This window comes from Balaenoptera ricei, chromosome 13 (genome assembly GCF_028023285.1).
Source record: "Balaenoptera ricei isolate mBalRic1 chromosome 13, mBalRic1.hap2, whole genome shotgun sequence".
NCBI classification, from domain to species: Eukaryota; Metazoa; Chordata; class Mammalia; order Artiodactyla; family Balaenopteridae; genus Balaenoptera; species Balaenoptera ricei.
In genome coordinates this window covers 50,191,053-50,205,886 of record NC_082651.1, presented here as the reverse complement: position 1 = coordinate 50,205,886, position 14,834 = coordinate 50,191,053, and the positions used below count along the sequence as shown (strand labels likewise).

The following is a 14,834-nucleotide window of genomic DNA, read 5'->3' as shown; positions in this document are numbered from 1 at the left end:
TGCTTTCATAACACTTTTGTGAAATACAGAAAAGAAAGATGGTTGAGTGTGATACCAGATTACAGAGGCCCAATTTGTGGTCCACCTTAAGGGTCTGGCCTTTCTCCAAAGGCAATCAGAAGTCATGAAAGCTTTTATAAAGGAGTGCCTGACAAGTTTAAAAAGATCACTAGCTATATATATAGTGTATGCAGAATTGACTGGAAGGTGGCTAAAGCAAGGACGGACACTAGTTAGATTTTACACCATTCATGGTGCAAGACAATGCTTGTTGATCAGGGTAGAGGCAATAAAGATGTTTTAAACCACTGGAAAAAGACTTACTAGTTATGAATCCTTTTTGTACAAGTAAGATTTGCTACGTTTTTATTTTCAGAAGGAATCCCAATTAACACAACAGTGGTTATTCTTGGAGAAAGGGAGTAGCATGAGAAAGACTCATTTTTCACTTTTCTTCTGTATTGTTAACTTTTCAAACAGCATATATATTATTGTAAGCAGGGATTTATCAGGGTGATGAGCATATTGGGCCATTTTTCCTTCTCAATACTTCTGTTAAAAAACTAACAGAAAACTTAAAAGTACCCAGGATTAAGCCCGTAAGGAAGTTAACAGGTAAGTGCGAACTCTTCTTTCCCTTCCTATACAGATTTCTCAAGAGGATCAGAGGTAACAGAGGTTGTGAGGGCAGGGCAGTGGGGGTAATGCAGGAGCCCAATCAATTAATCTGCCCTTTGAAACCATATTTTTAATGTTTTCATCGAACTGTTTCAATACAATTTCAAGCAAATGCCAGCTGGAAGACCAGGCCCAGAAATTTGTAAAGGAAACAACCTTCCAAACAACAAGGAATGCCAAGGTGCTCTTCCACTCCAGCTGTGCTATTAGTGGCCATGATGGTGCCAGTCAGCCAGTGTTATCCATGTTACCGACTGTTTACCTGAAAAGAGAAAAACTTAGATTTCAAAACCTGTAAGGACAGAATTTTAAGCATGGAAGATGTTTAAGGTGGTTATCCAAATCTCCCTATTTTTATAGGTGAAAAAAGACTAGAAGTATGAACTGTTTTCACCCTGATGACTAGCAAACTAACAACATTTACTGCCCTCCACCCCAGCTCTTCAAAAATATGCCTTTTTGACCTTGTAGGGAAATTCACGACCTATATATACTTACCACATCATCAATTTTCAGAATGCTCCGGACAGTTTCAGTTGCTAGAGTCAGTGCACTGACTGAAACCAACAGAGGCTGGACAACCAGTTCCTCCAGTATGTTGGAAATACCACCCTGCAAACCAGTACAAGTTGCTTTTAGTGTTTGTAACTGATACATATCACCAACTACAGTTACCAGTAAACCTCAAGGCCTCTCAAACTTAGTTTTCCCTTAGTCTAGTCAAGAGTAAGATACTCTATACTAAGCTCTTCTCTACGCTGTAGGTTGTACTTCAACTAAAATTTGGAAAAATTGAATTCCAAGCCTAACTCCAAAACAACTCCTTGTAAGCATCTTTTAGTTAAAAATACCCTGGCAAAGGGCCTTCCCTGGTGGCACAGTGGTTAAGAATCCGCCTGCCATTGCAGGGGAAATGGGTTCGATCCCTGGTCCAGAAAGATCCCACATGCCGGCCCGTGCGCTACAACTACTGAGCCTGTGCTCTAGAGCCCACGAGCCACAACTACTGAGCCCACGTGCTGCAACTGCTGAGGCCTGCGCGCCTAGAGCCCGTGCTCCGCAACGAGAAGCCACCACAATGAGAAGCCTGCGCACTGCAACAAAGAGTAGCCTTCGCTCGCCACAACTAAAGAAAGCCCACGTGCAGCAATGAAGACCCAACGCAGCCAAAAATAAATAAATAAAAAATAAATTTATTAAAAAATAAAAAAATAAAGAGTATCCTGGCAAAAATTACGTAGATGATCAGAGTTATTAAAAATTATGAGATTTGTTTGCTGTACACCTGAAACTAACACAATATTATAAATCAACTATACTGCAATTAAAGAAAAAAGTTATAAGATTTTAAATCATCTGATTCCCAATTCTGAATTTGGCCATGTCTGCTTTACCCTGCCTTTACATCATTCTCACTTCCCACTCTTAGATTCCTACTGCCACTATCCTAGTCACCTTTATCCTAGGATTACTGGTGATGGTCCTAACAGGTGATCCTGTCTCCATTCTTCCCTCCTTAAAATACTCTTTTCAGCACCTTAGCCTCTTGGTTAAAAAAACTTTAGTGGGGGCTTCCCTGGTGGCGCAGTGGTTGAGAATCTGCCTGCCAATGCAGGGGACACGGGTTCGAGCCCTGGTCTGGGAAGATCCCACATGCCGCGGAGCAACTGGGCCCGTGAGCCACAATTACTGAGCCTGCGCATCTGGAGCCTGTGCTCCGCAACAAGAGAGGCCGCGATAGTGAGAGGCCCGCGTACCGCGATGAAGAGTGGTCCCCGCTTGCCGCAACTAGAGAAAGCCCTCGCACAGAAACGAAGGCCCAACACAGCCATAAAATAAAAAATAAATAAATAAATAAATTTAAAAAAAATTAAAAACAAAACAAAACAAACAAACAAAAACTTTAGTGGCTCCCAACTACTGGAATTAAAACACAAAAGAACACAAACACCCATGCCTGTCTCAACAACTCAAAGGACTCCTCATTCTAGCTTTTATCTGATCTTTCCAATCTTAAAGTCCACTGTTATGACCACCATATAACCTCTGCTCTAGACAAAACGAGTAACTTCTTGGTCCCTCTTACCTGTAAACCACTGCTTCTCCATCTGAAACTTTTTCATTCCCTACCAACCAAGGCTGCAGCTTCATGAAACTTTCCCTAACCAGGTAGTGCCCTCCTTTGAGTTCTGTAACCATTCAAAAAATATCATCTTGGATTGTCAATTTTTTCCCATTACATATTATTTGTCTTCTCAATAAAAGGAGACATAAAACATTAATACAAAAGGGGAAATTATTATTGTTCTATGTGTTTACCCTATACAACTACACTAGGCTGGTGCTCACAACAGCAGCAATGGTTGACTACACACCAGGCATCTTTGTAAGAACCTTCTAATTAGTAATCCATTTAATCCTCACAGGCCTATGAGGGAACTATTAATAGTCCCTGTTTTCACAACCAAGAAAACTGAAGCACAGACTAAGTAACTTGCTAAAAAGTTGTACAACCATTAGATGGCAGACTTAATGAACAATACTTCTCACTTAAGGCATCATCTTCATTCTCACTAGATGGCACACATTAATTAACCTGCAGGTCTTATACTTAAATCCAAGGTTAACTCTATTTTTAATTACAAAGCCTTTCATTCGACAATTATGAAGCTTTTAGTATTTTATAATAATCAACATTTTCTGCAGTAACTAAAGATTAAATTATTACCTTTCGGACATTAATGCCTGTAGTTTTTTCTCCTTGGGCATGCCTGTTTCTTAGTTCTGTTACTGTAGAAATGGGATTCAGGCCAGCATTTTCAGCTAGTGTAGATGGAATGACCTCCATAGCATCTGCAAAAGCACGAACGCAGTAGGATTCCATACCACTCAATGTTCTTGAGTATTCAGTTAATCGCAGGGCCAACTCTATTTCTGGAGCACCACCTCCTGCAATAAGAGCCCTGAAATTCACAAATATATTTTTAGCTTATTTTATCCAACAGAAAGCTATTTTTAAACAATAACTTAGTATTTATACCTTAATAATAAAAATACACAAGTTTTTATGTTCAAAATGTTCCTTGGTAATTTAATGTTACCTCTTCTTCACCAAACAGCGAATAACACATAGGGCATCATGAATGGAACGTTCAGCTTCTTCAATCACCAATTTGTTAGAACCACGAACAACGATTGTAACTGTTTTTCCAGGGCTTGCACAGCCTGTAATCTTTAGTAAACAAACTCTTAATTAGGTATTTGAAGGATTAAAACAAAAAAAAAAACCCAGGCAAATAGAAGCTTAATTTTAATACTGTTACCTTGATCAGTTTGCCAGAACCATTTAAGCTGACCTCCTCAGCTAACTCAGCGGATCCCAGCATGTCAGCAGTGAACTGGTCAACATGAGCAACTGGTTTGGTTCCAATAGTCTGGGAAAATAGTGAAATCCACAAATTGAGAAGTCTGAATAGTGAACATTTTCACACATACAGATACTAAGAATATTTTACCTTACAAATGAATTCAATGTCTTCTCTTTCAATATCCTTAACCACCATAATCTTCATTTTGTTCAGGAAATGTAATGCAAGATCACTAAGAGCATCTCTAAAATACAAAATCAGTGCTTATGTCAATACTAGGTTAGAAAAAAAACTTTGCCGTTCAACTCCTTTTTTACGGTTTTAGTAATTTTACTGTTGTTTAAATGGCTAATGATTTAACAAATTATTTGTGAAGGAAGATGCTTTAAACAGCTTACCAAGTTTATGACCTCAAAATTCTTAAATAAGATTTCTAATGGATAATATTTAAAACGTACCCCGACGACACGACTTGTAAAACACACAATAAAAAGATAATTATGTCGTTTTTCTTAATACTAAATAAGTATAACTCTGATAATAACAATCGATGCTTTATGAATTTAGAAATTAAGTATGATGTAATTCAAGACTCCACAAATTTATACACTTTTACACAAATTACCTGGAATGATCCTCCTGACAACCCTTGATACTGAAGGGCAGATATTACTATCCTTGTTTTACAAATAAGCACAGAGTTTTGAGAGCAGTTTATTCAAGGTTACTAGCTATTACATAACTTGTATTTAGAACCAGGTATTCCACCTCTTCATTAAGGTTTCTATATCAAGAGCATCCATAATACTTTCTGGTATAACATATTAATATAGTACATGAGAATGTGTCTACCTATTAGAAGAAAACACTGAAAACAAACAAAAAAGGGATCAGTTCAAACTTTGGAGAATTCTTCCAATCCATGGACTATCCAGCATTTCCCCCAAAAGAACTTCTAAAATTTCAAGGCAAGCTATTGCATGGACCTTTAAATAAATGCCTCTAAAATTTTAGCTAGCTAATTAATTTTAGACTAAAGTTAGCTTTTCACTTGATAGTGAGGATCTTGGTTTAGAAGGATAATATATCCCACATTTAAATGATCATAACACGAAGAGAACTCACTTTAGATCATTTACCAGAATACAATACCCTAAAATACAGATTCATTCCAGATTTCTAGTGGTTTACCCACCTCAAATGTTTCTTTAAAAATTGCTAGAAGGGATCCAAAATCAATTATCATTAAGAGGTGAACAAAATAAATAGCCCCACACCTTAGAATAGACTTCTGTATGAGAAGAACATTACATCCTGTTTTCTTAATTTGCTTCACTAAATTTAGAATATAGGCTCTCTCCTCTCGTAGCACTCGGTCCATCTGGACGTAGTCAGAAACTACTATTTGATTGTCCATCTGTTCAGAAAAAGGACATATTAATAATTTGCATTTTAAGAGTCCTTAAGCAAAAAAGTGAGACTTTTAATGAAAATATTATGTATAGTATAAATTCAACCAAAACCATACCAAACAAGAAATTATATAGACACGCACAGAAAAAATTTAGAGAAAGGAATATACACAAAACTTAACTCAGGTTTTTAACTTTCATCTATACAAATTGCTGTCTTATTTTTTACAAGTACATTTTTGGTGATCATAAAACATAAGAATGATTATCCTATTTCGTGAATGTCAATTCTTTTCATATGAATTTACATATTACTGAAATATCAATAATTTCAGTTGCATCCTTTTTACTCTATGGATTGTTAAAAAAAACTGGTATGCTGAAAGGAACTATGAAGGACAAATATTGTTATATCAAAGACCTACAAAACAACGTTTTTATGTGGGTTAAAATTTGGGAAACAAATGACTCAACAGGAAACTTGTATGCCAACACAATGTAAAATGAGAGCAAACCTGAATGAGATGACAAAGATCAACCACTCCTTCAGGGGATGGTACTTATGACTGATAGATATGGGAATAATAAAAAATTGTGTTTTTCGGAGTATGGGTAATAAACTGGTTTTAAAGTTCCATTGTGCAAACATAAAGACAAAAGATCTGCTTGCTAGGGAAGGATGGGTGAAGGTTTCTGTTCTCAGAAAGCTAGAAAGAATCTGGAAAGTCCACTTATACTATCACTTTCACATAACCTATTTTTATCGTTTCATAGATATCCCTATCATTATTTGTCTTCATTTGTGAAGTGAACGCTCAATTTCAATAAATAGCCAACTGAGATTATAGATTTATCATGTGTGTGGCATCCAACATTTTCTACTTTTGTCTAAATTTTACTATTTTTAGATCCTTGCTTTTTATCACTAGTATCAGCATTTTCTATTTTTATAAAAAGAAAAATTTCGTTATTAGAAAGTCAAACACCTAAGGAATCATTTCATTTGGTTTTACTTACATCTGTTTTGGGAGCAGATAAGCAGAACTGAATAAGCCCAATCTTAGCCTTTTCAACCCTGGTTATGCCAGAATTTGCCACCTTTTGAGTAAGAACCAGACCTTCCACCAACTCACAGTCATCAATTGTCCCACTAAGAAAAAAGAAAACGAGGAGATAGTTATGAGGGGGCGGAAATCTGCAAGTTTAATAGATTGCTAACAGATTACAAATCATCAATCTGATAAAATGTGCTTCAGCCTCACTCACATTTATTAGTGCCCCATTCCTGAACCTCTCCGATCACACCACTGCCCTGCCACCATTAGGGAATATAAACAAATTCTTGAAATTCCCACATTAACACAAGTTGTCATGAAAACAAAACAACCAAATGTATGTGACTTTCACCTATGTATTTTTCATTTAACTTATTTATTTTTGGCAAGAGCTTATGTTTACTTTCAAAATTAATTTTTATTAAAGTTATAATTAGAGATGCTTACCCAAGTTTCTTAACTATTTTAACATCTCTAAGGTCTACACTAGTAGCTGTGGCTGGGTCAATCACTTTCATCACTGCATTTACAGTCATTGGAGAAAGGAGACTTGAATATTGAGAGACAACCTAGAATTATTAAAAAAGAAAATAAAGTCAGTGTTGTAACACAAAAAGTCCTAGTTCTTTAATGATAAAGATATTCAAGAAGTAATCTCAATCATTTTTTTGGCTGGGGTGGAGAGCATATGAGAAAACATTCCATATAAACTGTCTTTTCCACTCAGGTTTGCCAGTCACCATTTAAAAACATATGCTTGTGTTCCTCTTTTATTAATATAGTAGTCAGGATTGACTAGATTACTAGTAATTCTACAGGAAATCCAAAAGAACAAATTAATTTTATGCTGAGGTTTCCTATCTAAAATGAATTTATGATCAGATGTTATATATGTGCACCCCTATTACTGAGGGGCTGACAAAAATAGCTAATGGTTAACATTTATTGAGCATGTATTATATGTCAGGCAGTGGTTTTAGCACTGTACATTCATATATTCATTCAACCTTCAGACGAAAAATCTGAAACAGCTTAATTAAGTGGAGCCAGCATTAAACCCAAGCAGTCTAGGTTCTATGACCAATGCTTGTAACCACTATGATATTATGTCTATATTAGTTCTGGGGACATTTATCAATAATATTACTTAATATCACTAATACTATCTAGCTTTCCACTTAATATACAAATAATGCTGATGAAAAGGAAAAAGAATGGGGTGAGGGTGTGACACACAACATAACAGAAATCAGGTGACATGAGTTCCCAAGAAATTTAAACTAACATCACTTCTTTAAGTTTGATAAGAAAAGCAGCATAGATATTATTAAGAGATGGACCATGACGGGCAGCCCTATCTTGGGTTCAAATCACAGTTCTACCTCTTATTAGTGGGTCTTGGATAAGTTACACAACTTCACTAGACCTCTTTTCCCATCTGTAAAATGATGATACTACAACTTACCTGAAAGCCTTGAAGGAATAAATTTTACTTGAACTAATTCAGTTACACAAATTAGCTACCTAGTCACTCTTGAGAGTTAACATTTATGAACTGTATAGCATCAAAAATCACAGTGTAGGGACTTCCCTAGTGGTGCAGTGGTTAACTGAGCCCACGTGCTGCAACTATTGAAGCCTTCGCACCTAGAGCCCGCGCTCCTCAACAAGAGAAACCACCGTAATGAGAAGCCTGCGCACCGCAACGAAGAGCAGCCCCTGCTCGCCACAACTAGAGAAAGCCCGCACGCATCAATGACAACCCAATGCAAAATAAATAAATAAATAAATAAAGATAAAAATCACAGCTGTGCTTCTTAATGAACCTTAAACTGTAATTTTACAATGATCCCATAGTGCTTGTCTCACCTTTGAGTTCAATGAAGTGGCTGCACTATTTAACAAAGTTTCTCTGTCACTCAGTTCCACAGGTCGAGACATGTCAGTCAAGATTTCAGTACCCTTTTCCAAAGCCTTCTGGAATGACTCAGAAATGATGGTGGGATGAATCCCTGCCATTTGTGAAAGGTTAGTTATTTAATTGTAACAGATAAACTTCATATTTGACATGACTTAAAATTTCTGTTCATTAAAATTTCAAAGTAGTCATAAATTTTAAATTAATCTTAAATAATATTGATTTGAATAACCTTAACCACTAATATGTCTAATAATTTATTTCCATTTAATTTGGAATAGATCAATTACATACTCCTGTGATATTTAAGACTAAAACCAATTTTTCACTTTTCAAAACTCTACAAATCTACATAATAATTAGAATAAGTGACTGGGGAGTCACTACATTTAGGCACTATTTACCAAAGCAGGAACCCATACTTTCTCTCCTAAATCACAGTTCTCATCTATATCTTAAGTTTAGTACACCACCAACCAGTCATTTTTGAAAAGCAAAATTTTACCAAGTTTCATTCAAAAGGAAACCTAGCCAAAACAAAAACAAATAAAACAAGAACAACCAACCCCCCCCAAAACCAAACCCAGAAGCAAAAAGAAAAAAATTTCTAATTCATATGGTAAATATAGCAAAATTTAATCTAAAAATTCCTGCTTAAAAAATTCTGCTCCAAATTAAATTGTAAATCTCGTATTACTTAATATTTTTTTGCCTTTATTCAGTAATAAAGCATGTCCTATGTCCTACCCACCTTTCTGAAGAAGCTTGGTACAGGAATCTAAGAGAGAGCCAGCAATAATGACCACTGATGTCGTGCCATCTCCCGCTTCTATATCCTGAGCCTTAGATAGCTCCACCAGCTAAGTGAACAGAACATGTCAAGTTGCTCAATGAGAACTATGAGAACCCAGTAACATCTAATTCAAATATAACATCAATGACCTTCACCATGAGGTTCACATATAGAATTTGATTATTATCAACACTGTAAGATTCAATATACTTGACTTCTGATTCGCTGTCCACCTTGGTCTCATTTAAAAATGACGACCTATATAGTTGTGGCATGCAAAATTCTACTTACATACTTTATAACAAGCTATATTATGATTTCCAGTTCAGACTAAGGGTTGTAAATTTTTTCTTCCCAGTACTTAAAAGAACTATGGTTACCCTGTAGACTCAGAAGCTATGAAATGCAGCATTCAGATGAGAGAATACTGTCAGTTTGAAATCCTTGGCCAAGTTTATCTAAACTGACCCTGCATGAAGCATAATCTGATTCATTTTCAGTCATCTTTAACTAATTAAAAGAGACTTTTTAACAGATAGGAACTTCTAAGGAATTTGTTTTTGCTGATATGGTGACTCCTCACTTGACACTGCAATCACCATTATGATCTGTAGCTGAATTAGAAACTGCTTTTAAAAATAAATGTCAGCACAAGTTTAAACACAAGATTTATTTTGCAAACAATTAAAATTATTTTGCTCTCTTTCAGTTAACACCCATTGAACTAATTTGTACAATTTCATGTTTTTCTCTCTTCTTTCCTCATATGTGTGGCACATTGCTGTGAACAAAGACAAGGAGATTCATGTTTTATTACAACTTGCAATGGAGAACATAATGCTAGGCATACAACGTATCCTAAAAATATGCCTGTTTAGCATAAAAAAGGAAAAATTTTCACCATGTTTTAAGCAATATCATGTGATTAAATTAAAAAAATTTAACTGTTTACCAAATATCAAACGATACACTTAAAAAAACCCACAAAACCCCACCTAAAAATTATACTTACCATTCTGGCTGCTGGATGTAACACCTGCATTTGTTTCAGAATGGTGGCACCATCATTTGTAATGGTCACATCACCTTTTCCATCTTGAATCTACAAAGTTTGTTTTTTTTAAAAGAAAGTTATATTTCAAAAATTTTGTTTTCTTCATCCAGTATTGATGTGAAATCCTAAAAGCTCTACTAATTTTAACACTTCTTGTACAGAAGTCAACTTATGTTTGCTTAATTTCAAACTGTTTTCCCTTACATTGGTATAATGATTTAAGAATACGCAGTAATAGTCCAGCTTTGCAAATGAAATAGCTGGGTTTTTTCCTACTTAAAAGTGAAGGAACTGAGACACCAAAAAAGGGATAGAAAAGATATTATAAAGAATCATTATCATAAACAAAACATGAATTATAGTTAGGTCCCATTCATCCCAAAGTAATCTATCCCTTTCTGAACTCTCAAAGCCTTTCTAACACTTTACTTTTTAAAGAGCACATCTTAACCCTCTATAGAGCGCTTGCAGTATGAACAGCAGCACTCAGTAAGTAATGAATGATTGAGCCTTTTACCATTTTATCCATTCCTTTCGGTCCAAGGCTTGTTCTAATAGCATCAGCAACGGCTGTAAACAGAAGAAAAAAAGAAATCAAGACTCTTTAAAGAGCATTTCTACCCTCAAATAATCATTTTGTTCTTATTAGAATATGGTGGACAATTCACCATGTTCACTAAAGAAAATTCAATGTCTAATAATAATCTACTGGAAACAGAGTGATTATTTTACTCCTTTAATTGTACGACGCTTCACTTTTTGTTGTTAAAATCACTATACATAGCACTTGTACTCTGCATGTTGTAGAATAAATTTTGAGGGTTCACCTAATCTTCCTTTAAGTATCAAAATGGTATAACCTAGTTATGCGCTCTGAATGAGGACTATATTATTTTCTCCATTCCTTAAAACAAGCCGCAATAATAGGACAACTATATAATTTGCTTGTTTACCCTGTCTCTCCCAACTATAGTGTAATTTCTGAGGGCAAAGACTTTTGTTTACTAATATGAAGCTGGTATATGGATGGACCACAGTTTAAAAAACAGTAACAAAAACCCTCTTTGAACCCAAAACCAAATCAAACAAAAACCCCACAAAAAAACAAAACCTCAAAACCTTAACTAAAAAACCAAATCTAAAATCACAGTATTTTTAAAAATTTTTATTTATTTAAAAAATTTTGGCCACGCCGTGTGGCATGCAGGATCTTAGTTCTCCGAGCAGGGATCGAACCTGCGCTCCCTGCAGTGGGAGCATGGAATCTTAACCACTGGACCATCAGGGAAGTCCCTAAAATCATAGTCTTTAGTCATCATTACTATGTTATTAACCATCTCTGGACATATAGTCTACCACTCCATTCTTCTTATTACTTGTCCATGAGCATGTTTCTATTTTATTGATCCACTTATTATTTTCTAAGAGAAATTGTAATTGATGTACTTGATCCCCTTTACTGCGACAGGTCCAGGACAAACGATTAAATCTCCCCACCCTTTTTTTAAAAAAAGATTTAATTTTATTTATTTTTGGCTTATTTATTTTTGGCTACTTTGGGTTTTCATCGCTGCGTGTGGGCTTTCTCTAGTTGTGGCGAGCGGGGGCCACACTCTGTTGTGGTGCACGGGCTTCTTGTTGTGGTGGCTTCTCTTTGTTGTGGAGCACGGGCTCAGTAGCTGTGGCGCACGGGCTTAGTTGCTCCACAGCATGTGGGATCTTTCCGGACCAGGGCTCGAACCTGTGTCCCCTGCACTGGCAGGTGGATTCTTAACCACTGCGCTACCAGGAAAGTCCGCCTTCCCCTTTCTCATATACCATTTCACCCCATATACAAAGGGCTAAGATAGTGCCCTATTTTGGTATACTCCACAACTAGTATAATGCTTCCCCTTCATTGTGTAAACAACACATAATCTGGACTTCCCTGGTGGTGCAGTGGTAAAGAATCCACCTGCCAATGCAGGGGAAACGGGTTCTATCCCTGGTCCAGGAAGATCCCACATGTCGCGGAGCAACTAAGCCCGTACGCCACAACTACTGAAGCCCGCACACCCTAGAACCTGCTCACCGCAACTACTGAAGCCCGCGTGCCTAGAGCCCGTGCTCTGCAACAAAGACAAGCCACCGCGATGAGAAGCCTGCACAACGCAATGAAGAGTACCCCTGGCTCGCTGCAACTAGAGATAAGCCGGAAAAGCCTGCGCGCAGCAAGGAAGACCCAACGCATCCAAAACGAAAAATAATAGTAATAATTAAAAAAAAATACATAATCTTAAAGAGGGTAAGAGAAAATATTTGGTATAGTTTAAGAATTATATTCTACTTAATTATTTCATAATTTGGGGCTGCATTTCCTAATTATTCAGCCATCCTTACCCTTTCAGGTGATTTTAGCGGACCCACATGGCCACAATTCTACAAGCAGACCAATTCATTTTAAGAATGCGCCCTTATATTCATCTATGTGAAGACTCTAGAAAGACACATTGTGCAAAAAATAAAAAATTCTAGACTGATTACCTCTCTGAAAGTGTTTGAAGTTTAACATACTGTGTAGTACACAATTATATGTTAAATGACTCGTGCTGAATAGTACTAAACGACCACTACTACTTTTGTGTGTGTGGTTTTGATATCACCAACCAATGGTACTTAATATGCTTTTTGGTTATTAGCAAAATAAAAAACTGGCTCCATGAATTACGCTAAAGATGCATCCGGCAAAAGCTTTTCTCAACCAGTTTGTAGGGTTTTGCCTGACTTGGACAGACCACGAGTGCCCCTTTGTTCCACGAGCTCTCCTCACTTAAGATGTAAGGGTCATGTTTATAGGTAAATAGGCGGCCTCTTCTTCCTATATGCATACCTCCCTCGTCCAGTTTTAATTCTCTGTGCACTGATGTTTCAAAAGCTACCAAAGTAAACGTCCCATCTTGTATCCTCCTTGTTTGTTGAAAATCTACCATATTATATAGCATTCTTGCCCACCCCCCCTCCAACAGCCCCAGAATTGATCTAACATCTTGTTTCTAATGTAATAAATCTAAGCTTCAACTATGCTCCCTAGATAACTATCCACCAACTTTTATTTCCAGGTAAATATTCTCTCTTGAACTTCCAAATGACTCCTAAATTTACCCATCTGGTCATTCTGACCTCCTCAACTCATTTAGGCTCAAATGAGAACCTATTCTTTCTTCTTCCACCATCCTCCCTTCAGTGCACCTGTTTCTTCCAGCAGCAACATCACACCCTCAGTCACCTAGACAAATAACCTCAAATATTTGTTAAGGCTGTACTTTATATACATCTGGCTCTTCATATGCTCTCTCATTTAATCCTCACAACAACCCTCAAAGTTAGGTACTATCTCATTACACTGAAGAACAATCTGTAGCTGCGCGAGTTGTTTAAAACCCTTTCCAAGACACCAGGCCCTTCCAGATTCGGCCCTTTACCTTTCCGATCTCACCTCTCATTTCTTCATGCACCTTATGCTCTAACCAGAATGAAATACTCACTGTAGCCAATACACATAACGGCAAGATCTCTAAGCATTTGTTCTCACTTTTCCTTCCAGACTCTTCCATCTCAACCCGACTTCTCTTAATCCTCACAACTCCTTTTTTTAAAAAAAGGGCAATTTTCCCTCCCCGATTTTATAAGAAACCTAGGTTAAAGGTCACAAAGCCACGAAGTAACGTAACTGAATGAAACCCAGGACTTCTTAAATTCCACCAAAGGCCAAACTGTTCTCCATTTGCTCGTTGCACGTGCAGAGAGGACATCAAAGCACAAGGCAGCCTCATAATTATTCTCAAACAAGATGGGTCGGTTGGTTCCCCACATCCCAGTACAATGGGCCCCGCCCCAATTTAAGGCGCGGAGAGTTTACCCGAATTCATTTCAATCGCTGTACCGAAAGAAGTTTTTTAATAAGAACAAGAAAACTGAAAAGTATTGTTCAAACATTCTACCAGTGGACCGCTGCATGCGGGCCTCGGCCCCTTTCTTAAATAGGATGAATGAATGCAGCACGGCCCGGCATGAAAAATTATGGACGTCTAAGACGCAGAATGAGGCAAGTCCAAAGGCCTCCATACTCGGGGTCGGAAATCATGGGCAGAGGACAGGAGGATCCCTGCACTGAGCTTATTCTATGGGAGGCCCACAGGGGATCATCTGAAGGAACAGAAAACGAATCATGCCCATCCAAGACTGGGAGTGAGAATGCACAGCTAAGCCCGGAGGGCCACGGCTTAGGCCGGGCAGCGATACCTTTGGCCGCGGAGATGTTGCTGAAGCGGATCTGGGCCGGCTTATCGCGGTCCTGATAGGCACTCTTCCCGCGGCCGCCGGCAACCCCGGCGGGCGGCCCGCTCCGGGGGGCTACGTTCTCCGGCATGGCAAGCTTGGACGGGTCTGCGTGAGCTCTGGAAAGACGGATGGACACGGATTCCGGCTGGCCAGGGACTAACAGTGAGCGCCCACCGCCTTCTCGAAGCTTCCAGAAAGCGGCACCGGCGCCGGGAGGAGGAGGCGGGGAAAGGGGC

General features: G+C 37.7%; 1 protein-coding gene across 1 annotated transcript; it reads right to left on the bottom strand.

Annotated features, from left to right (window-relative positions):
- Nucleotides 1-728: 728 nt before the first annotated feature.
- On the bottom strand, nucleotides 729-14,834 carry CCT4 (chaperonin containing TCP1 subunit 4). Its single transcript, XM_059943251.1, has 14 exons — nucleotides 14,560-14,834; nucleotides 10,796-10,848; nucleotides 10,237-10,326; nucleotides 9,183-9,291; nucleotides 8,383-8,525; nucleotides 6,961-7,082; nucleotides 6,476-6,608; nucleotides 5,324-5,463; nucleotides 4,194-4,290; nucleotides 4,002-4,112; nucleotides 3,780-3,910; nucleotides 3,407-3,641; nucleotides 1,177-1,290; nucleotides 729-940 (listed from the first exon to the last, which is right to left on the bottom strand). The coding sequence occupies exons 1-14, from the start codon at nucleotides 14,684-14,686 to the stop codon at nucleotides 926-928; spliced, it is 1,620 nt and encodes a 539-aa protein (XP_059799234.1). The 5' UTR covers nucleotides 14,687-14,834; the 3' UTR covers nucleotides 729-925.

Bases quoted from the DNA above. Each gene is read 5' to 3' on its own strand.
- CCT4 (XM_059943251.1), bottom strand. From the start codon at position 14,686: ATGCCGGAGAACGTAGCCCCCCGGAGCGGGCCGCCCGCCGGGGTTGCC. The intron at 9,292-10,236 runs GTAAGTATAATT...CTGTTCACTTAG, and splicing joins TACATCCAGCAGCCAGAATG to CTGGTGGAGCTATCTAAGGC. The intron at 4,113-4,193 runs GTAAAATATTCT...CTATTTTCCCAG, and splicing joins ACATTGAATTCATTTGTAAG to ACTATTGGAACCAAACCAGT.